General features: G+C 45.0%; 1 protein-coding gene across 18 annotated transcripts in view; it reads left to right on the plus strand.

Moving 5' to 3' along the window:
* The window catches only part of LOC131220937 (probable LRR receptor-like serine/threonine-protein kinase At1g56130), a 129309-nt gene that overhangs the window by 24383 nt on the left and 80741 nt on the right, over positions 1-24185 (plus strand). For 17 of the 18 annotated variants that reach the window (XM_058215894.1, XM_058215898.1, XM_058215901.1 and 14 more), the window contains 2 exons: positions 165-236; positions 683-754. In XM_058215894.1, coding sequence (XP_058071877.1) covers positions 165-236; positions 683-754 — 144 coding nt within the window. The remainder of the gene's footprint in view (positions 1-164; positions 237-682; positions 755-24185) is intronic. The other variant, XM_058215891.1, reaches the window with a different exon arrangement.

Raw genomic sequence — 24185 nt, forward strand, 5'->3', positions numbered from 1 at the left:
TTAACCATAGTCCTACTGAGTCCTACGTCCACTCAATTGGGCCACATTTTCTTACCTGGGCCAGAAATCCAATGGATCAACTCATGTGGTGGGGCCCACCTGATGAGTGGCTTTATCTTGTACACGTGTCACACGTCACCTAGTGTTTTCTATACATATTGCAGGGATGTGTCAAATAATTCCATGACGGGTCCCTTGCCAGCATTCATCGCCAACATGACGAGCATGCTTTCCTTGTAAGTATCCAAAATTTTACCACAGCGTGTTGCTGTTATTTATCACTCGTTAACAGTCCACGTGGCATGGCTGTAGGATAATCCAGACCATCCAAATCTCTGAAACATTTGTGGATGCAGCATATACAAGGAAAAAGAAATTATACCAAGAGCTTGATAGGAGTCATCTGACTTCTCCTTTAAATTTGGAACACCTGTTCATTTACTTTTAACCGTTCATCCGGTGACCATCAATTGGATGGTTAGGATTACTTTAGCAGCTGGATTTTAGACAAATGCTCCATCCACAGTTTCCTCACAGTTTGGATGGTGTGGATAGCTGCACATGAGTGCCACACGGTATGTGAATGAGCCATCACCACTTAACTGTAACAGTGTGGACCCCTTGAAGTCGGTGAGATCTAATCTTCCAACCGTTAACAAGTGTTTTTCTGCATATATTGCAGGGATGTCTCAGAAAATTACATGACGGGTCCCTTGCCAGCATTTATCGGCAATTTAACGAGCTTGACCTCTCTGTAAGTATTGAAATTTTGGCTGTCTGATAAGTGGCCTACAAAAGGAGCGGTTAGCACTTAGCAGTCACGTTTAACCATTATCCAATCACTCTGAATTTTGGCTTATAGCTCATCCCCATAGAAGCTTACATGATCAACAGTACTGATCACCACATGTTAGACACGTGTACTTTAAAGAGAGAAATGTAGGGGCAGATAGTATACTGAGTAAACTCTGTGGGGCCCACCATTATGTATATATCTTATCCACGCCCTCCCTCCATTTTATCATCTAAGTTCAGGGAAAGAGCGTAAAATTTAAACATATCCAAAGCTCAAGTGGACCAACACCACAGTAAACAGTGTGAATTGAACGCCTACCATTGAAAACTTATAGGGAGCCATATGAATTTTAAATCAAGCCGATATTTGATTTTTACCTTCATCCATGTCTCTGTGACCTCGTGAAAAGTTTGGATGAAAAATAAACATCACGGTAGGCCCTAAGAAAGTTTCAACGGTGGAAGTCATTATCCCCACCATTTCATCTGGTGTGGTCCAATAGATCTTTGGATGTACTTAAATTTTGGGTTGATGTCCTAAAATGATCTGAAAATATGGATGAATTGCATGGATAAGACACATACATCCATATTTGGCCACACAGAGTTTACTCACTAGTCACTATGCCATAAGCCGTTTGCTCTGAACGCAATCCGCTTCCGAGAAGTGCATAGAGCTCTCATACAGCAACGGTTAGGATTCATCCCATCACTATGATCTCTCGTCGGAGATGAAATTTTCATCTTCTCGGGTTCACTGAATCTCTTTCCATTTATCCATGGGGACGCGGATTGCGTCCTACTAATCCGTCCGGGCAGGGATCTGTGGGGCCCACCGTGATGTAAGTGTTTTGTCCACTCCGTTCATAGTCAGATCATTTTAAGATAGAACCAAAACACGAGGTAGGTCCAGGGCTTAAGTGGACCAAAAGGTAGGGATTCAACGTTCGCCATTAAAATCTTCTTGGGAGCTGGAGAAGTTTCGGATCAAGCTGATATTTATGCTTTCACTTCATCGAAGTTTACCTGACCTTGCGAATAGGTTGTTTGGTAAAAAAACATAACGGTGGCCCTTAGAAAGTTTCTACGGTGGGTGTCATTATCAATGCAGCTTCCTTTGGTGTGGTCCACTGGAGGTGTGTACCTGCTTTATTTTTAGTTTTATACCTTAAAATGATAAGAGAAAAGCGATGAGCGTCTTGGATAAAATACTTACATCACGGTGGGCCCCACAGAGCCCTGCCCGGACGGTAAGTAGGACGCAATCCGCGTCCTTATTCACGCTAGAAAAATAAGTATAGCAGTCCACATGACTATTTAAAATTATAGTATGTGGAATCCAAACCATATGGCATGGTCATGGGAGAATCCAGACCATCCAAATTTCTGAAACATTCATGGATGAAGCATGTACATAAGGGAAAAAAATAAAATAAACCAAGCGTTTGATAGGATCCATCTGACTTTTCCCTTTGAATTTGGAACACTAATTAATTTACCTTTACCCTTTCATCTGATGGCCATGACTTGGATTGCTAGGATTACTTTATCAGCTGGATTATAGTTACATACTCCATCCACAGTTTTCTCACAATTTTGATGGTCTGGAGCTCCACGTGAGTACCATGTGGTATGCAAAGGAGTCATCACCACTTCCAAAGTGGTTTGTATCTGGTGCAATCAGTTGTATCTTATAAAACATTACATCTTCATACACGATGATAAATCCCGTGGTTGATCTGTTGGCTTTGGCATGAAATGTGCCGTGCCAAAAAAGACCATAGCAGTCTGTATGATCATAACCACCGATTTCAAGGACTTTTGAGGATGAGACTAGACTGTCAGAAATAAAATTACAACCAATGCCTCCAATCGGTGGCTAGGAACTGGTCAACCATCTGCAGACCGTCTTAATTATGGACTCCTGAAGTCGGTAAGAGGTAAATTTCCATGAATTTTTGAGACAGAAGATCTAATTAATGAGGCCCACCTTATGGAAGGGCGGAATCTGCGCACCCGTGCCATGTTCAAAATTGTGCTTGTGTAGAGATGGACATGGCTCTATACACGTGTGGATAATGTTCAAAATTTAGCTGGGCAAGTTCAGTAAGGCATGTGGATAGTCAACCTTTCATTTGGTGGGTCACACTATGGGCCGACAATCGATTTGATCATATGATTGGATAGTTGTATTTGTTAAATAGCAACTCTGCTCAGATAGTCTGAAATTATAGCATGGGACTTGTTATGGGAAGATCCGAGCCCCTTCAACATAGAAGTCCGACGCCATCTTAATCCGATCAGATATATAAGAGTTAATCTAGAATGGTTGGAAGATTCTCAGCTCGGTCACAGTCGTGCTCCTGCTCCGAGGCAGTCGGTTCGGAGTAATCTAAGGTCGGAGTAGTCGTTGTGAAGCTCAAACCGAAGTCTACTTGCGAGATCTCGGGCTATCCAACTACTGTTCGACCAGAAGCAGATCGTTCGACCACCCACATCTGCATGTCGCCTGTTACGGGAAAACTCAACGAGTTAAGCCCGCTACCCGCCTCGGAGCTCGGAGGGGAAAGCTTAAAGTCCAGGTCCGAGGCTCGGAGTCGAGGATTCTTTAGTCTGAGATCCCAAGCTGAGGTCAAAGCCAGACACGAACATTCCATGCGCTAAACTTAGAAACGGCCTTAAGCAGATACTACCGAATATCTCCCCCGCAGATACGCCCCTAACAGGCACGATACGTTATACAATCCCTAGATTACGAACAATATCTCCACGATCACAGTATCCTACTAATTGAGTGAATCGTGCCGAGATTAATGGACTCAAACCGTTCGATAGGCAGGTATAAATACAAGAGAAAATATTGCTGTAAAAACGGAACATCCCACACCCTTTCTCTACAATCAACTTAGACCTAGATTTCATTGACCTGACTTAGGCATTGGAGGGTCCCCCGGCTTAGTCAGGATTTCCTTTGTTCACTTTTTGTGCAAAACCAGGGTTCCTTGGAGGTTCGCCGTACTGAGTGGAGGGTGGTCCAGATTTTGACATCAACATTTTTGGCATCGTCTGTGGGAAGCAGATACAAAATGTCAGGTTCCTATTCTTAAGCATAATGGCAAGAGGAAAGAAGAAAGTGGTAGTTGCGGAACCAGAGCAGAATGATCAGACCCGTTCCTCTTCGCTACTTCACGCTGAATTGGCTCCAGGGCCTTCCCAGCACTCTCGTAATCGGGCAAGCAAGTATCAAGCTATGCAAAACGAGATATAAGCCCTGCGCGACGAAGTTAACCAAATGAAGCAGCAATAGGAGCCGCAGCCACATCCTGCTCAGAAAAACCCTGTTCCAGAACTGGTTGGTCTGGTTGTGGAAGCCCATTCCGCGCCGAGGAGTATGAGACCCGAGGGGCCTCAACGTCAACCCGCTCAGGCGCCTACTTCAGTTCAAAACCCTCCCCCGACCCAAATCCAAGTTCTGGCCCGGAACACAGCGACTCGAGCTCCGACGAATGCCTCGGTCACCTCAGCCTTGGCTCTAGTGGATCTCCGCTATAAGTTATAAAGGATGAGGGGAAGGAGAACTCCTGAAATAGAAAACACACAAGAGATGGTGGTTGAAAACAAAGATTCGTGGGAGACACGGTTTGTGGAGCTCAACAACAAGATTCTGACACTAGAAAAGAAGCAACAGCCATCGTCAGTTCCCGCCGCCGTTCAAGTAATGATGGAAGAGACCGAGCCTCCCTTCACCTCTGCGACCATGAGCGAGGTGATGCCACAGAGGTTCCAAATACCTCTCGTCATCCAATACTCCGGGTCTGGTGACCCATATGAGCACGTGGAGGCTTATCATTCGTGGATGCAAATCCAGACAGCAACGGACGCGATGATTTGCAGGGATTTTTCGATCACACTCATAGGATCCGCTCGGAATTGGTACCGTCAGCTCAAACCCAATTCTATTGGTTCATTTGCACAACTTAGCCGATTATTCCTTGCCCAATTCATAAATAGTAAGAAGAGTCGAAAACTGAATACTCATCTGCTTACCATCAAGCAAGAGCCTAAGGAGTCATTGAAGGACTATATCACTCGTTTCAATGAGGAAGCATTACAGGTGGAAGACTATGATGACAAGATGGCACTCTCTGTTGTGTTCAGTGGTCTGAAAGAGGGAAAATTCACCTTCTTCATCGAAAAGAATCTACCAAAAACATTAGCTGACCTCGTTACCAGAGCTCAAAATTATACTAACACTGAGGAATTCTCTAACACCCACAGAAATGTTCAAGTGATAGAGCCGACTGGCAAGAGGAAGAGGTCAAGGAATGAAGAACCTCAACCGTCCAGCAAAGAACCAGATGACCGTGCTCCTCGTGATTGTCGTCCGTGCAAAAAATCAGAAGGCAAATTCCCTTCCTACACCCCCCTCAACACGTCTACCGAGTAAATTCTACTGGACATCAGAGGGCACAAGCTTCTGAATTGGCCTATTTGTATGAAGGCCGATTCGGATCATCGAGACAAACGTAAGTATTGTCGTTTCCATTGAGATCACGACCATAACACAGTCGATTGTGTGGATCTCAAAGATGAGATCGAGACCCTTATTCGTAAGGGTCATCTGCATCGATATATCAAGGAAGAGAGAACCGTTCGGAACGAAGCGCGAGAGCAGCCGAATAACACCCTAGAAGAGCTAGCCGAAATTCGCACCATGTTTGGTGGCTCATCTGGTGGAGGAGATTCAAACAAGGCTCGAAAAGTCCATTCTCGAAAGTCTGATTCGAAACACTACATCCACATGACCGAACGGCCAAAAAAAGAACTCCAGGTCAGCCCGTGTAGTATGACCTTCTCGGAAGACGATGCGCGCAGAATCCAGCATCCGCACAACGACGCCCTAGTGGTTACTATGACCATAGCTAATCACAAGGTGTATCGCATCCTAGTCGACACGAGAAGTTCAACAGATGTGATTTACTCCGAGGCTTTTGCAAGAATGGGGATTCCAAGGTCACGCCTTAGACCTGTGAAGACCCCCTACATGACTTTGCCGGAGAAAGGGTGATCTCCAAGGAAGCCATCTCCCTCCCCGTGACCATGGGAGAAGGACAACATCAAGTCACCCTCATGGTAGACTTCCTCGTTGTCAATGTGTCATCAGTACACAACATCATTTTGGACAGACCTTCTCTCAATGCAATGAGGGCAGTCGTCTCCACCTATCATCTGATGATAAAATTCTCCGCCGAGGGTGGAATAGGCAACCAGCGTAAAGCTCGGAGATGCTACGCTCTAGCAGCAAAGAAAGGGTCCGTGAAGCAAAACCTCACAGTCAACGTCCTAGACCTTAGAGGACCTGTAGAGGACTCATCTATGGAAGATGTGGAGAAAGTACCATTCGACGAGGCAAACCCGAGCAAAACTGTTCAGCTCGGAACATTGTTGAATTTTGAGCAGCGGACCGAAATGCTGGCTTTCCTGCGACAACACAGGGATGTCTTTGCATGGTCACATTAGGACATGCCCAGGATCTATCCGAATGTCATAGTTCACAGGCTGAATGTGGACCCGGATCACAAACCCGTGAAACAGAAAAGAAGGTTGTTCGATGCCGAGCGGTATGAAGCAATAGCCGATGAAGTCTCCGTACTGCTCGGCGCTGGTTTCATAGAGGAAGTACACTATCCAGATTGGATCGTAAACGTAATCCTTGTCAAAAAAGCTAATGAAAAATGGCGGGTCTGTGTGGATTACTCGGATCTGAACAAGGCCTGTTTGAAGGATAACTTTCCATTGTCTCGGATTAATTGGCTGGTGGACAACACAGCGGGGGCATGAATTACTCTCCTTCCTAGACGCTTACTCTGGGTATAACTAGATCGTGATGCATCCCCCAGATAGGTAGAAGACTACCTTCGTCACTGACAAGGGACTCTACTATTACCGGGTCATGCCATTTGGCCTGAAGAACGCTGGGGCCACATATCAAAGGTTGGTGAATCAAATATTTTTCAAACAGATCGGGCACACTATAGAGGTTTACTTTCACGACATGCTTGTCAAGAGCATCAAGGCATCCGATCACTTAGCAGACCTCGGAGGAACCTTCGTCATCCTCCGAGAATACCAGATGAAGCTGAATCCTGCGAAGTGTGCCTTTGGAGTTGGCTCCGGTAAATTCCTTGGGTTTCAAGTCAGCCAAAGAGGCATTGAAGCGAACCCTAACAAAATCAAAGCACTCCTTGATATGAGTTCGCTTCAGACTATTAAGGAGATACAATGTCTCACCAGATGAGTAGCAGCGCTTAAGAGATTCATATCCATAGCTACAGACAAATGCCTCCCTTTCTTTTAGCAGCTGAAGGGTCATAAGAAGACAGAATGAACGTCGGAATGTGAACAAGATTTTCAGCAGCTGAAGCAGTATTTAGGTTCACCACCTCTACTATCTAAGCCTGAAGAAGGCGAGCCCCTATTCTTGTATCTTGCGGTCTCAGCCTCAGCCATCAGCTCGGCCCTGATTAGAGAAGTAGGGGGCAAGTAGCATCCCGTATACTATGTGAGTAAAGTCATTGTGCCAGCCGAGACGAGATATCCGGCTATGGAGAAGTTAGCGTTCTGTCTCACCGTCTCAGCTCGAAGGTTACGTCTGTACTTATAGGCTCATTTCATCGTCGTCTTGACCGACTCTCCCCTCAAACAAGTCCTCCTCCAGAGGCCCGAAGTGTCAAGTCGGCTAACCAAGTGAGCCATCGAACGCGAGGAATTCGATATCCAGTTCCGACCAAGGACAGCGATTAAAGGCCAAGCCATGGCCGACTTCATTGTAGAATTCACCTCCCTAAACGAAGAAGGGATCAGTGCTGAAGTCAAGACGGCTCCTTCGCTTGCTCCTCTAAATAATCAAGAGACGGTATCGGAATAAGGATGGATTCACTATGTAGATAGGTCGGCCAATGCCAAACGCGCCGGAGCAGGAATTGTCCTGGTCGTACCTGATTCTACACCCATCCAATATGCGATCGAACTCAGTTTCAAGGCTTCTAACAATGAAGCGGAATACGAAGCTCTGTTGGCAGAACTCAGGTTAGTGGCTAGTTTGGGGATCTAGTCTCTCCAGGTACGATGTGACTCTTAACTAGTAGTAAATCACATCTCCACTGAATACGAAGCCAAGAAGACTAGGATGGTTGCTTACCTGACCGAGGCAAGGAAATTAATAGAAAGATTTTGGAGTTGTACTATATGTCAAATTCCTAGAACAGAGAATTCCTGGGCCGACACCTTAGAGAAGCTAGCCTCGGCCACGGAAGGGAAGATCCCACGAATCATCCTGGTGGAGTTCATAGATTATCCAAGCATTGACCAAACGGAGGAGAAAACGGTCAATCCAGTAGATGGTACTCCAAGATGGATGGACCCGATTTATAGTTACCTCACATCTGGTGAGGTCCCCTCGGATAGGTTGGAAGCTAAGCGCCTGAGAGTTAGAGCAGCACGGTACGTTGTCCTGAATGGGATATTGTACAAGAAAGGGCATTCACAATCCTATCTTAGGTGTCTCCGACCTGATGAAGCGGATTACGTGATTCGGGAGATTCATGAAGGCATTTGTGGAAACCATTCTGGTGGTCGGGCCTTGGCTCTAAAAATACTTCACCAAGGATACTTCTGGCCGACCATCAGAGAAGACTCGAAGAACTATGTTCAAAGGTGCGACAAGTGTCAATGATACACAACTGTGTTGAGGCAACATATAGAAGAAATGACTCCCATGAGTGGTCTGTGGCCATTCGCCCAATGGGGGATTAATATATCAGACCTCTGCCCACCGGGAAAGGGCAAAACAAATTCACTATTGTCGCAGTTGACTTCTTCACTAAGTGGGTCGAGGCTGAGCCGGTTGCAAAAATCACCAAGCAGAAGGTGATCGATTTTGTCTGGAAGAACATCATCTGCCGATTCGGGATTCCATGCACCATCGTGTTTGATAATGGTAGGCAGTTTGATAATGACAAGTTCCGAAGTATGTGTTAAGGGTTCGACATCTCGAATACGTATTCTTCGCCTCAGTACCCGCAATCCAATAGATAGGTGGAGGCAGTTAACAAGGTCATCAAGCACCATCTCAAAACAAAGTTAGAGAAAGCGAAAGGTAACTGGGCCGAGGAGCTCCCATTCGTCCTCTGGGCTTATAGGACTACGGTTCAGTCATCCATTGGGGAGACCCCATTTTCGCTTTCCTACGGATCGGAAGCAATGCTGCCAGTTAAAATTGGCCTTCCCACAGCTCCAGTCAGAAACTATCAAGAGAACCAAAATGCCGAGCAGATTACAGCCAACCTGGATATACTTGAAGAAGCCAAAGACATCTCTTGACTCCGGGTCGCTGCTTGAAATCAACAGGTGGTGCGATTCTATAATTCTAAAGTTAAGACCAAGCGGTTCCGTCCAGTGAACTTAGTCCTTCGCCGAATCTTCCAGAACACCGTAGAACCGGGGGCTGGGGCACTCGGGCCTAATTGGGAAGGGTCATACCATGTGGTCCGATTGACCAAACCCGGCTCCTACCACTTAGAAGATCTCGAGGGCCACCAGCTCCCCTATCATTGGAACGCCGAGCACCTAAAAATCTACTACCCTTGATGTAATGGCTGTTGAGGGCCCCCAATAAGTGTACGCCTCCAAGCGACTAGCCTTTAAGGCTCCCAATAGAATTCACATTTCTGCATATCTACATGAGCAGATTATCTACTAATAAAAAGTTGCCTCTCATAAACAGGGGTCAACTGAACGAGCTGATCCCTTAAAGAAGGGGTTAGTTCGTAATCCCACGAAAGTTCTCCAGGGCATCCCCTTATGTTCGGGGGAAAAGCCCATGGACGACTCGACTCCCCGACAGAGGAGTTGGTTCACCGTCCGACTACCAGACTTACTAAAGGTTGCTCGCCAATCGTGGGAGGAGCCGATCCCCTAGGGGTCCGGTCCTAATAATTAAAACACCACAGAGTTCTACGAAACAGCATTGAAATGAGCTGACCCGTCAAGGAGTCAGCTCAGCAATGTCCCGAAATGAATCAACCTGTCAATGAATTGGTTCAACAATCAATAATTAACAATCATCATCCACATGCCCTCTCCAGAGGGTTAAAAAAATATATCATCCACCAGATCATTCATCAAAAGACAAGTTCAAAAAAGTCATAAAAGAGAAATGTTGGAAACTATTCAGTCAGAGGAGGAGGAGGAGCTTAGGAGGTAAGAGCCTGATCTAGGCGAGCGTCTCCAAAGGGTTTCTCCCCAGCATCTTCGGGCAAAAGAGGCTCAAGCTTGAGGTCTGGATACAGATCCTGGACTGCGTCAATGTAAGCGTCGAAGCCACAGTTGTAAAACATGGTAGCTTCAGTGGCCCTCTCCTCTGAAGCCTTGAAGGCATCTACTGCAGTAGCCACCGCCGAAGCCAAGGAGGCCTCGTCTTCAGCTCGTTGGGCCTCCTTCACCTGGGAGACTGCTCTGTGCAGCTCTTTCATCGCCTTGGCTTTGGTCTGCTCTAGTGCATTCACCAATCGAGCATTCTCCTTGGCGAGCGAGTTTGCATGGACCCTGGCTTGATATAGCTCAGTTGCAGCCGCACTACATCCGGCCTCAAGATCGCTCATGACCCTCTTCAGCTGGAGCTCACGGGCTTTTCCATCGTCAAGTTGCCGACGCAGTTCAGCCTGCTCCATCCGGAGGAATGTGGCATCATCTCGTAAAGTCCCAACTTCGCTCCTGAGTGTTTCCACCTCGGCGTCTTTCTTCACAAGGTCTCTCAATCTCTCCCGAGTCAGAAGGAGCCTCGGGACGGACTGGATAAAAACAAGAGAATAAGCATTCGAAAGCAGTAAAAACTGAAGGCAAGAAAAGTTAATAGAAGTAGCTGGTAAAAGACGGAAGTAATGTCATTATCGAAAGACTCGTTAGACTTGGTGAGAAGGCTGGCTATCTCCTCCTCCGGGGCATGCTTGGCAGCCCAGCGGACCAAGCAAGACATATGATAGCTCGGCTGGAACCTCTCTACGCTCGTTCCCACCTGAGCTGACCCTGCCGCTTCCCCGGCCCCGATCATGCTGCCTGTTGTGACCTGAGCCTCAGCCCTGAGATCATTCCTGACTTCGGGAGGGGAGAGCATGACGTCATCCATCCGAATGGCCTCCTCCTATTCGGATGAAGATGAGACGGCTATACAGGGCCCGGGGGCTATGGGAGGTGCACTAGCAACATAAGGGGCGACAGTAGGGGGAAGGGTTGGAGCCGGAGCATTGACAGCAGCGACCTCAACCGCAACAAGTGCCGGAGCTAGAGCTGCAGCAATAGATATTGAAGCTGCAACGACAAAAATTGGGGCCGAAGGTCCCTCGCCGCGAGGAGCCGCCGGCATCCTTCGAACAATAGTGTTTGTTCAGGTTTTGGCCATCAACATCTCCTCGACTTTCGGGGCGGCCTTCCTCCTCCGGGACCCAGAAGCCTCCACTATGCCTGCATATAAAGTAATGAATCAACAACCAAGTTAAGGGATTCAGTCCTTTTAAAGTAAGGGACGAAGGAAAAACTTATTGAAGGAAGTGGGGAGTGGCTTGAACTTGCAAAATCCAAACCAATGAAGGTTGGCGGCCGTGATCAGATCTGACCAGGAGCGGAGGTCTCTCGAGTGGGCCCAGGCCTTGGCGACCTGATTCTTCTGGTCTGAGGTAAGGAGAGGCGAACCTCTTGGAAAGTCTACAGAAATAAAAGAAAAGCTTCAGTCAAATCGCAACAGAAAGAAAAGGGATATAAAAAATGAAAAATGCGCAAGGTCCAACTTGGGGTGGAAAATCGGGTGGGGACCCGTGTCCTCAGGTTCCCAAACTCCTCTTCCGGCACCTCCCACTTGCCCGAGGTCCAGAACCATTTATTCTTCCAGTCCTTATTAGAAGATGGAAGATTCATGACCAGCCCCGACCCCTTGCTGCCACGAGTCACGAAGTAATACCACAACTTTTGGTTGTCATGCTTGAATAAGTACACGCTTATCAACTCCTCTGGTGTAAACTGTGGATTCCCAACTTAACTTCAGATGATGAAGGAAGAGATCAAAACCCTTCAAGCATTGGGGGTAAATTGACCGGGAGCTAGTCCTAGGTAAGCCATCAGGGCTCGGACGAAGGTATGCATGGGAAGTTGGAGTCCACATTGCAGAGCGTAAAGAAAAATGAAGACTTTCCCTTCGGCAGGGGTACCAACGGTGTCGAGGGGCTCTTGCGCCCTTATCTGTAAGGTGTCAGGGATCTTGAACTCCGAATGGACCCATCCCATTTGAGATTCCGCCAGCACGGAACCTCCTCGGATAATCTCTGAAGCCCGCCCGCTCTTAGGCATCTCGACACCTCCTGGCGATGAGTCTCGAGGGGCTCAGGTAGTTTTCTTCTTACCCGTGCGGTGTGTCCGAGCCCCTGCTTCTTTGCTTCTTCGGGGCGGGGGGAAGAGGGGTACCGCTTCTAAGGGGCCTTCGGATGCCCATCTCCTATCAACCGAGCTTCTCGGCCCGAAGTTGTCATCCAAATCAATCTTCTCGAACCATATCCAGATCGGTCGACATCTCGTGGAGAAGAAAAATGGAAAAGTGCTAAAAGGGGGGACTCACCGAACGGTCACCGGGAATCGCCTCTGCCGGAAGCTCCGAATCAGTCGGAATCGCCCTGTCGGAAACCTCGAGTCGGTCGGAATCGCCCTCACCGAAAATCGCCTCCTCAGATAACCAACAACTACACGAATTCGAAATGCAGAAATGAGGAGCGTTTCCTAAATGCTAGGGTTTATATAGCCTGTGAAGGATCCTCGCATTAATGACAAGGCATGATGGTCACAGCCGGATCGTCGCGAGCCGACTTCGGAACACACGTGGCCGCAAATCACTGGCTCAAGCTCTGACAGGCTGCATTTTTCTAATATTGGGTGACGAGCTTTGAATAACGGAAGCGACGTCCGAGCAGGGGAAGCATCGCTCGAATGCCTCCCATGGCATACATGGCGATCAGCTATAGGTTTGGCAACGATTCGATATCTTAACCGTCACCACACGTCCACTGAAGGTTAACTCGTGGACGAGAAACCCCGAGGACATATCTCTTCAAACATAGAGATCATAATTGCAACCGCACGCGTAGAAGGTGCGACAGGGGAAGCTATTGATCTTCCGCGTATGTTTACTCTCTAAATCCGTGTCCAAACTTGGAGAGTAGGGGGCTTCTACTATGGGAAGATCCGAGCCCCTTCAACATAGAAGTCCGACGCCATCTTAATCCGATCGAATACATAAGAGTTAATCTGGAATGGTTGGAAGATTCTCGGCTCGGTCACAGTCGCGCTACTGCTCTGAGGCAGTCGGTTCGGAGTAATCTAAGGCCGGAGCAGTCGGTGTGAAGCTTAGACCGAAATCTACTTGCGAGATCTCGGGCTATCCCACTACTGTTCGACTAGAGCAGATCGTTTGACCACCCACATCTGCATGTCGCCCGTTACGGGGAAACTCAACGTGTTAACCCGCTACCCGCTTCGGAGCTCGGAGGGGAAAACTTAAAGTCCAGGTCCGAGGCTCGGAGTCAAGGCTTCTTTAGTCTAAGATCCCAAGCTGAGGTCGAGGCCGGACGCGAACATTCCATGCGCTAAACTTAGAAACGGCCTTAAACAGATACTACTGAATATCTCGCCTGCAGATTCACCGCTCTCAGGCACGATACGCTATACAATCCCTAGATTACAGACAATATCTCCACGATCATAGTATCCCACTAATTGAGTGAATCGTGCTGACATTAACGGACCCAGACCGTCCGATAGGCATGTATAAATACAAGGAAAAATATTACTGTAAAAACGGAACATCTCATACCCTCTATCTACAATCAACTTAGACCTAGATTCCCTTAACCTGACTTAGGCATCGGAGGGTCCCCTGGCTTAGCCAGGGTTTCCTTTGTTCACCTTTTGTGCAAGATTAGGGTTTCTTAGAGGTTCGTCGTACCGAGTGGAGGGTGGTCCAGATTTTGACATCAACAGACCTTCACATGAAAGACAAGGATCCTGCCCACACCATTTTGTTGGTGCAATCGCCCTAGTATTTATTGATGAATTATATGATAATCTACATCACATGGTAGATTATATTTGCAACCAAATTCATTCTACACATGGAATATATGTACCTTAATCAGCACCATCAAATTTACATATAGCCTGATGGGGCACACTTTGGACTGTCCAGATTGAGGTATATGTGCCTGATTTATGGTGCAACTTACTATGACTGTAACATTTGGTTTGAAATTTAAATTATTATTTTTTCTCTCTCTCAGTGACGTTAGCATGAATGCTAACGTCGGGGAGCATCCCAAAAGAGCTGGGAAACCTTCGGAATCTAATCACCTTGTAAGATATCCTTCACAGTGAAGTTTGTGATGACCTGAACCACTCATTCATCGTAAGGCTCCGTGAATGGACCATAGACGAAAAATTACAATGATAGGATGATCTTAACCATTTAAGGATGTAGCGCAGAAATCATTTATCAGATTTTAGTAAATTTTGTGCACCCTTTTTTTAAAGGAGAATGCAAGTATGTAGCACGTGGCAAAGATGTTGTGATCGGAACCATTGTCCTACTGGGCCATCCCATATGGGGGAGTGGATTGTTTTAGCTGTCTGATAAGTTGCCTACAAAAGGAGTGGTTAGCAGTCACGTTTAACCATTATCTACTCACTCCGAATTTTGGCTTATAGCTCATACCCATGGTAGCCTACATGATCAACAGTTCTGATCATCACATATGTTGGTCACGTGTACTCTAAAGAGAGAACCGTAGAGGCAGAAAGTATACTGAGTAAACTCCGTGGAGCCCACCATTATGTATATGTCCTATCCACGCCGTCCATTCATTTTATCATCTAATTTTAGGACAAGATTCCAAAATTTAAACATATCCAAATCTCAAGTGGACAACACCACAGGAAACAGTGTGAATTGAATGCTTTTCATTGAAAACTCCTCGCAAGCTATAGAAATTTTAAATCAAGCTGATATATATATGTTTTTTCCCTTCATCCATGTCTTTTGACCCCGTGAAAAGTTTGGATGAAAAATAAGCATTACTGTGGGCCCCGGGAAGGTTTCAACGGTGGAAGTCATTATCCCCACCGTTTCATCTGGTGTGGTCCAATCGAACTTTGGATGTACTTCAATTTTGAGCTGATGCCCTAAAATGATCTGAAAACACGGATGAATGGCATGAATAAGACACGCACATCCATAATGGGCCACACGGAGTTTACTCACTGTGCTATAAGGCGTTTACTCTACACGCAATCCGCTTCCGAGAACTGCGTAGCACTCTTATACAGCAACGGTTAGGATTCATCCCATCACTATGATCTCGTCAGAGACGGTCTTACTGAATCTCTTTTCATTTATGAGAAATTGACCACTACGCTGACGCTTTTTACCCTGTTTCTTTTGTTTTTTTAGAGTCCAAAACATACCTTCCCAAGTTACACGTTGGACGTACGGACGATCATTTGAGGACTAAAATACTCCTGCCTTCCTTTCGTAAGCTGATTGGCTGGCGTGCGAAGACGAGCGCTGACGCTCGTGGACCCATCATGATGCATATTTTGTAACCACACCTTTCATCCATTTGGAGAGAGCATTTCAGGACAATATCCAAAGAACCAGTTAAATCCAAATCTCCAGTGGACCCAGCACAGAAAACAGTGGGACAGCGACGCCCACCGTTAAAAACTTCTAAAGGCCACAAAGTTTTAGATCAAGCTGATATCTGTGTTTTCCCTTATTTCATGTCTTTTTTAACTTTTGAACAGGTTGGATTTCAAATAAACATTATAATGGGCCTTAGGATAGTTTCAACGGTAGGAATCACTCTCCCCACTGTTTTCTTTGATGGGGTCCACTACAGGATTTTTATTTGCCTAATTGTTTGGTTCATACCCTAAAATGATATCTAAAAATGGATGGACGGTGTTGATATAACACATACATCATAATGGGGCCCACAGAACTTAGTGACGTCACTTCATTAGCCGACTAGCTACTCAAGTACCGGCGCGGATTGCATCCTACCCCCGCCCGGACGGTAATCCGTCGGGAAGGGCTCTGTGGGGCCCACTGTGATGTAAGTGTTTTATCCACGCCGTTGATCGATTTTCTCAGTTTATTTTAAGGTACGATCCTAAGAATAAAGCAGGTCCACAGCTCCAGTGCACCACACCAAATGAAGCTGCATCGATAATGACACCTACCGTTGAAACCTTTCTAAGGGCCACCGTGATGCTTTTTTACCATCCATACTATTCATAAGGTCATGTAGACGTGGATGAAGTGAAAACACAAATATCGGCTTGATCTGAAGCTTCTCAAGCTCCCAAGAAGTTTTTAATGGTGGACGTTCAATCCCCACTTTGTGGTGCACTTAAACCCTATACCTCCCTCACTTTTTAAATCATATCTTAAAATGATCCGAGAAAAATGATGAACTGCGTTGATAAATCACTTACATCACGGTGGGCTCCACACAATCCGCGTCCGTCAGCGCTCGTCTTCGCCCACCAGCCAATCCACTTCTGAAAAGAAGAGGGGTATTTTGGTCCTCAAAAAAAAAAACGGGGTAAAAAGTTGCATTTACAGTTCTCTTTATCCAGGCTAGAAACATAAGTATAGTAGTCCACATGACGAGTTAAAATTATAGTCCGTGGAATCTGTGCCATATACCAGATCGCCATCAGTGATCGGAAGTTCATAACCATTCGTCCGTACTTGAGACACTACAAGGGCGATCGATGCCTATGTTATTGACCCTACCAAACCGCTCCGAAGGACTTTCTCTATCTTCCTCAGGCATTTTGATGATCATATGCACACACCACTATGGGACATGTGTGGCATAAATGTACGTCCAGCATCATGTGCCTGCTTTATATAGGTCACAAAAAACCCACGTTGGACAGATGATTCTCATTGGCTGATTGATTGATGAACGCTAGTAGATGGTTAAGACTGAGATGAAAAATAGTTGACCGTTTGAAATGAAAATACAAATTGATCAAAGGTCAGGATGGTTTAATCAATCTGCTTAGAGGGATGTGTCCTTCATCAGTGGGTTTGGACGGTTTGGATTGAGCTACATGTAAGTCATGTTGTAGAGTAGCTGGGCGTATGCCCATTGCTCTCATACTCTCTCCCTAGTCATGATGATCCAGACCGTTCATCTAGAATCTTTCATGCTATTTATGAAAATAATTTCATTGGTCGGGGATCATCATTGCTGATATGAAAGGGCGAGGACAGAATTTTTTTCCAGATGGGCCATCTACGGTGGGCGCGTCTAGATGAACGGTGTGAATCATTCAGTTGGTGCAGCACATCTTGTTATGAAGCCACGTCTTTCCCGCCAACATACCACTCCTGTGGGGAATCGACACCATTCAAAATGGTAGGCTCCACCATGAAGATAGCAGGCACAGAAATCAGGCCAGACCTGTTAACAGGTGGGCTACACCGTTGGAATGAGTGGATAAGCGACCGTGACTCAACATCTAGGCATGGCCAACCTAATGACGGGCCCATCTGATTGTTTGAGCTAGATGATCATCATCATGGGTGGATTAGATATGGCCCCGGCCTCACCCAAGACGGTGTGGCCCTTACCATAGGGCCCACCTTGATATGTGTAATCTATATCCACACCATCCATCTGTTTTACCGGATTACCGGATCATTTTAGGTCATTAGCCCAGAAATGAAGAAGATCCAAATCTCAAGCGGACCATACTTGAAACTGTGGTGATTGAAGGCCCTACCATTAAGAACTTCCTAGGGCCACTATACTTTTTGTTTCCATAGTGTTTATTTTCCATCCAACCTGTCGATAAGGTAACATAAACCTGCTGATCCAAAACTTATGCTGCCCATTAATGGTCAATCATAACCATTTCCTATAGTATGCTCCACCTCGGAATTGGATCTGCTTTAATTTTAGGCTCATGCCATAAAATGATCTGGCAAACTGATGGATGGCATGGATGTAGAATACATACATCAATATGGCCTCAGGGTAAGGGCCTCATCATCTTGGGTGGGGCCCGGCCGCACCTAAACCGTTCCCCTTCATCATAGGACCTGACATTAGCATGGTACGGATGTTCTGCACGTTGGCCGGAAAGGTTTGGCTGCACCACAAGTATACTTCCATCTGCGTGTTCAGTTCTCAAATGACAGAAAATCGATGTAGGTTATTGCAGTGATTGCGCAGCTCTGCGTACTAGGGCTGGAATGCTATAGCTGTCTTACGCAGACAGCAGTTTGAGTTGAACTAGGATGCTACAACGTGGAGCATGAGAGAGAGAGTTGTGATGGGTTTCAAACTCCCTCTCCACAAACTCTATAAAAGAGAGCTGGGTCCCCAATCCTACACCAAGAGCAAGAATTCGAGTCCCATCTACTGATTTGCAGAAAGGGTGTGAAGGAGAGGAAGATCCTAGGCTTCCATGGCGGCATCTCAGTTAGGTAAGCTATCTGAACCCCTGATCGCCATGTCCCATGCACAGACAGATCCGTGGGCCTATTCCGCATATACATTAAGTCCCACAGTTGGTATCAGAGCCAATGTGCATAGGAATGGATGATCAAATTCAACAATTAGGGCTTTCAAATTCGAAACCCATACAGCAATTAGGGCTTTCTAATTTGGATCCCATATCAGATCAGCATCAGGGATTTTCAAATCTCTGAATCCAGAAATAGCAAAATTAAGGATTTTAATCCGAAATACAAAATTAGGGATTTCGAACCCTGTATACGGCAATTAATTAGAGATTTCGAAAACCAGAATCCCTATTTGGGAATTTCAGATTCAACTTCCTATTAGGGATTTAGACTTTCGAATCTCAGACTGGTAATTAGGGGAAATCCAAATTAGCCCCAAATCCAGTCAATTAGGGATTTCAAAAATCTCAAATCTGAACATTGGGGATCCAGATCTCGAAAACCCTAAATCAAGGAAATTAGGATTTTTCGAAACCCTAAAATCTGGCAAATTAGGGATTCCAATTTGTGATCTACCTGCAATTTGTGAGTGCCGTCCGTTATCATCGAGCATTCGTCAAGGTCCGCTGTTTCTGATGCAATGCGGCGTCTCAGCTGGGCAGGAGATGATCTCCGTCGTTGATGGAGGCGGTCGGACGATCCTCGACCACTGATTCATCTGCGGCAGCTGGGATTTCATCTCCCTCTCTTCGTCAGCCGCATGCGATGAGACGAAATCGAATTTTTTTTTCGTGATTTTGGGTTTCAACCGCCGATCTCTCTCTCTCGTTCTATCTCTCGATCTTTCTCTCTCTCTCTTACGGTGAGAAAATTTCGGAGATGAGACTCGGGCGCTGTTGAGTATAAATCGCCCGATTTGAGGACCCGTTTTGAGTATGTTCGGGTATATGGACCCGATTGCAGGGAGCTTCCTCACTTCTATTTTTAAAATCGGACCTGCAGACCCGATTTTGATTACTCAAGTCTGCAATTCAGGACCCGAACCGGATTTTCTATTATCCAATATTTCTATTAGTGGGCCCTGACATCATTCAAGGCCCATTGGTCCGATAATCTGGTCCACTTGATATCATTCTGATATAATTTTATTTTTATTTTTGGCCTGGACCATATATAGGTTCAATCAAGAGCATTTAGCCTGTTACATTCAAGGACTTATGAGCTGTCTATTTTGATATGGGCTGTCTATTTTCCATCTATAATTGGACTTTGAGTTGATCTGTTCAACTAATGAACAACCATACATGAATCTGCCCATCTGGATATATAGTCCATCTATCATTTGAATGACAGTAGCATGATTTAGTTTCGCTCATTTGAACTAGTACAGATCAAATAATAGCTTTGATTCGGCCCTATAGTTAGGCCCATCACCCATCTTTAAGTATTGATATGGACCGTTGGAATATAAGATGTGAAACCCATTTCACTTTAAGGATTTTCAAAAGGTCAAAATCAACTAACTTATGGACCGCATCAGACTATTAAGATATAATTCATGGGAAGGCAGGATTATGATCGCAATCCTGAGTCTGTCCTTGTAGTGTTGGATTCGGTTGTGTTAGCCACCATAGTGACCTCAATCGATGAAAACTTTACAAGTACAGACTTGTAACATTGGATTAGAATGATTGCATACAGTTGCGTTCACGTCTTCATGCATGCAGTAACGAAAACACAGATGATTACTGTTTGGCAAACGCGTGAACGGGTGAAGTAAATGGTGCTGGTAATGTAAAACTGAAAGACTCATCTCACCCACAGGTGTTGAGTGTCTCAGATTTACATCACTGACATCACTTAGCTTCATGTTCAGGAGGATCACTAACATGTTATTATTTCCTCCCACAGGAGGAATGATGATGATGTAACAGATTCTCACTAGGATGTGATGGTTGGGCCCATTTTCATCCTGGATAATTCAGTTGATGCCTCCCCTAGCAACTGAATTGATTAACTTTGCCTGATATTTGTTAACATTCACAACATTACCTTTGTGAAACTATGAACTAATGTGAGTATATGTGTATCTCTTATATTTCAGTCTCGATTCCAACTAATACGCATCAAGTCCCTGCCTTAAATGGGTCTAATTATACTCAATGGAAGAACGTCATCAAGTTGTACTGGTCAGTTTTCAATTAGATCTTGCTCGATAACACCGTAACCGCCAAAGCCATCTCGATAATGCTACCAAGCCGAATATAATAGATGGGTTGCATGGTTTAGATCAAACGATACATGCCCTGAAAGTCATTAAATATTCAATTTCTGAATCGATGAAGGGTGCCATGCCTGAAACAGATAAGGCTAAAGTTTTCCTAACTGAAATGGGAAAACGATTCAAGAAATCTGATAAATCTGAAGTAGGCATTCTTCTGAATAAATTGACTCGCTCGTCTTACGATGGAAAAGGCAACATCCGTGAATACATTGTAGAGCAGATCGAAGTTGTTTCTAAGATCCGTGCTCTAGGACTTGTACTCACTGATGATCAACTGGTTCATTTGATCATGAACAACCTACCTCCCCAATTCGGCACATTCCTGGTAAACTATAACACTCTGAAGGACATGTGGACATTGGATGAACTCATCACTCAGTGCGTCCAAGAAGAAGACAGGATCAGACAGATGATAAAGGTTCAAAATGTTAATATGGTGACTTCAGGACAAGGGCATGGACAGGGGAATAAAGGTAAAAGAAAGAGGAAACAAGGATCTAATAATGGATTCTCTGGTCCTCCATCTGGAAACCATGAGAATCAATCTGGAAATGGATCTAAACGCAAACGGGTTAAAGGCAAACCGTGCTTCTTTTGTAAAAAGACGGGTCATCTAAAGAAAGACTGCGAAGGTTTTAAGGATTGGCTCATAAAGAAAGGTAATCATTCTGTTCTTGTCTGTTTTGAATCTAATCTGACCGATGTGTCAGAGGATTCCTGGTGGATAGATTCAGGAACTACTATTCACATATGCACTTCTATGCAGGAATTACTACAGGCCAGGCCACCAACTGATGCGGAGCGCTCAGTATACGTAGGCAATGGTGTCAAAGTTGACGTGGAGGCAATAGGAGTCTATAAGCTTAAGTTGAAGTCTGGTCATTTTTTGAATTTAGTTAATACATTCTGTGTGCCGTCTATAAGGCGCAATTTAGTTTCAATTTCCTGTTTGGATAAGTTAGGATATTCGTTCCACTTTGGAAATAAAAGTTTTAGTATTTACTTCAATTCAATTAAAGTTGGAACCGGCTCTTTAGTAAACAACTTATACCAGTTAGACTTGATTGCCTCTCACGTCTATAATATTAATACCTTGCATGGAAATGTAGTGGGATCTAAGCGAAGACTAGACTATGAGAATTCCTCCATGTTGTGGCACAGGCGGCTATGCCATATATCTCGTGAGAGATTAGACAGGCTTGTGCGAGAAGGAATTTTGCATTCTCTAGACTTTTCTGATTATAAAGTATGCATTGATTGCATAAAAGGCAAACAGACTAGAACAAGAAAGAAAGGTGCAACCAGGAGTGTAGATCTATTAGAGGTTATACATACAGATATCTGTGGACCATTCCCTACAGCCTCATGGAGTGGCCACAAATATTTCATTACCTTTATAGATGACTACTCTCGCTTTGGGTACCTATACCTTATCAGTGAGAAATCAGATGCCCTGGATGCTTTTAAAATCTATAAAGTCGAGGTTGAAAATCAACTCGATAAGAGAATTAAAGTTGTCAGATCTGACCGTGGTGGTGAATACTATGGCAGATATGACGAATCAGGTCGCAATCCAGGGCCATTCGCTAAATACCTACGGGATTGTGGCATTGTTGCTCAGTACACTATACCTGGTACTCCAGAGCAGAATGGAGTTGCTGAAAGACGTAATCGCACCCTTATGGATATGGTGCGAAGTATGGTCAGCAATTCAACATTACCAGAATCTCTGTGGGGTGATGCGATCAAAACCGCAGTTCATATATTAAACAGGGTTCCCAGCAAAGCAGTAAGCAAAACTCCTTTTGAGTTGTGGAATGGGAGAAAACCAAGTCTCCGATATCTACATGTTTAGGGTTGTTCTGCTGAGGCCAAAATTTATAACTCGCAAGAAAAGAAGCTTGATCCTAGAATCATAAGTTGTTTCTTCATTGGATACCCAGAAAGATCAAAAGGCTATCGATTCTACTGTCCTTCCCACTCCATCAGGATTGTTGAGACTGGGAATGCCAGATTCATTGAGGACACTGAATACAGTGGGAGCACGAACATAAGAAATTTTGTATTTGAGGAACAAAGGACCGTGACTCTAGTCATAGTCAATCCAGATCACGTGGACATTAATGATGCGGTCGATTCTGCAGCACTGCAGAGCACCATGTAGAACCTCATATACAAACCACCGATGAGGAAAATCAAGATCGGACCCAACAAGTGAACCATTAAGAAGATCCGAAGAGAGAGAGGTTGTGAATCGAGACGATTACATCGTATACTTACAGAACACGACTTTGACATAGGGGTGGAAAAGGATCCGAATCCTTTACACAAGTCAAACAAAGTGTTGATCCTTCTCGTTGGTTTAATGCCATGAAAGATGAGTTGAAATCCATGCAGGACAATAAAGTATGGGATCTTGTAGAGTTACCCACTGGAATAAGGCCGATTGGTTGTAAATGGATATTTAAAACCAAACGGGACTCCAAAGGTAATGTCGAACGATATAAAGCCAGACTTGTTGCCAAGGGTTTTAACCAACGTGAGGGCATTGACTTTAAGGAGACTTTCTCACCAGTATCAAAGAAAGACTCATTCAGGATCATAATGGCTCTTGTAGCTCATATGGATTTAGAGTTACATCAGATGGATGTAAAGACTGCATTTCTCAATGGAGATCTAAATGAGAATGTGTACATGTTGCAGCCCGAAGGTTTTGTAGCTACTGACGCAGAACATTTGGTTTGCAAACTTAAGAAGTCCATCTATGGGTTGAAACAGGCATCGCGGCAGTGGTACCTTAAGTTTCATGAAGTAATTTCTTCATATGGCTTTGTAGAAAACACTGCAGATGAATGCATCTACATTAAAACCAGTGGGAGTAAGTTCGTTATGATGATTTTGTATGTTGATGACATTCTATTAGCTAGCAGTGATACCAGGATGTTGAGCGACACCAAGAAATTTTTATCTCAAAAGTTTGAAATGAAAGACCTTGGTGAAGCTTCTTACGTCATCGGCATTGAGATTCGCCGTGACAGAACACTTGGACTGCTCAGCTTGTCACAGAGGACCTATATTGCTAGGGTACTCGAAAGGTATGGCATGCAAAATTGTGCTTCAGGAAAGTCGCCCATTGTGAAGGGCGACAAATTTGGTTTATTTCAGTGCCCAAAGAATGATTTAGAAAAGAATCGAATGAAAGAATTTCCGTACGCATCAGTAGTAGGGAGTATCATGTATGCTCAAGTCTGTACGCGACCGGACATTGCCTTTGTCACTGGAATGTTGGGAAGATATCTATCTAATCCAGGAATGCAACATTGGATAGCTGCAAAGAAAGTATTACGGTATCTTCAGAGAACAAAAGACTTCGGACTCACATACAGAAGGTCTGATCAGTTGGAGTTGATCGGATATTCAGATGCAGACTTCGCAGGCTGCGTCGATACTAAGAAGTCTACTTCAGGATACATCTTCATGATGGCGGGAGGAGCTGTGTCGTGGAAAAGCGTGAAACAATCTACCACAGCC

Source organism: Magnolia sinica, chromosome 12 (genome assembly GCF_029962835.1).
Source record: "Magnolia sinica isolate HGM2019 chromosome 12, MsV1, whole genome shotgun sequence".
NCBI classification, from domain to species: domain Eukaryota; kingdom Viridiplantae; phylum Streptophyta; class Magnoliopsida; order Magnoliales; family Magnoliaceae; genus Magnolia; species Magnolia sinica.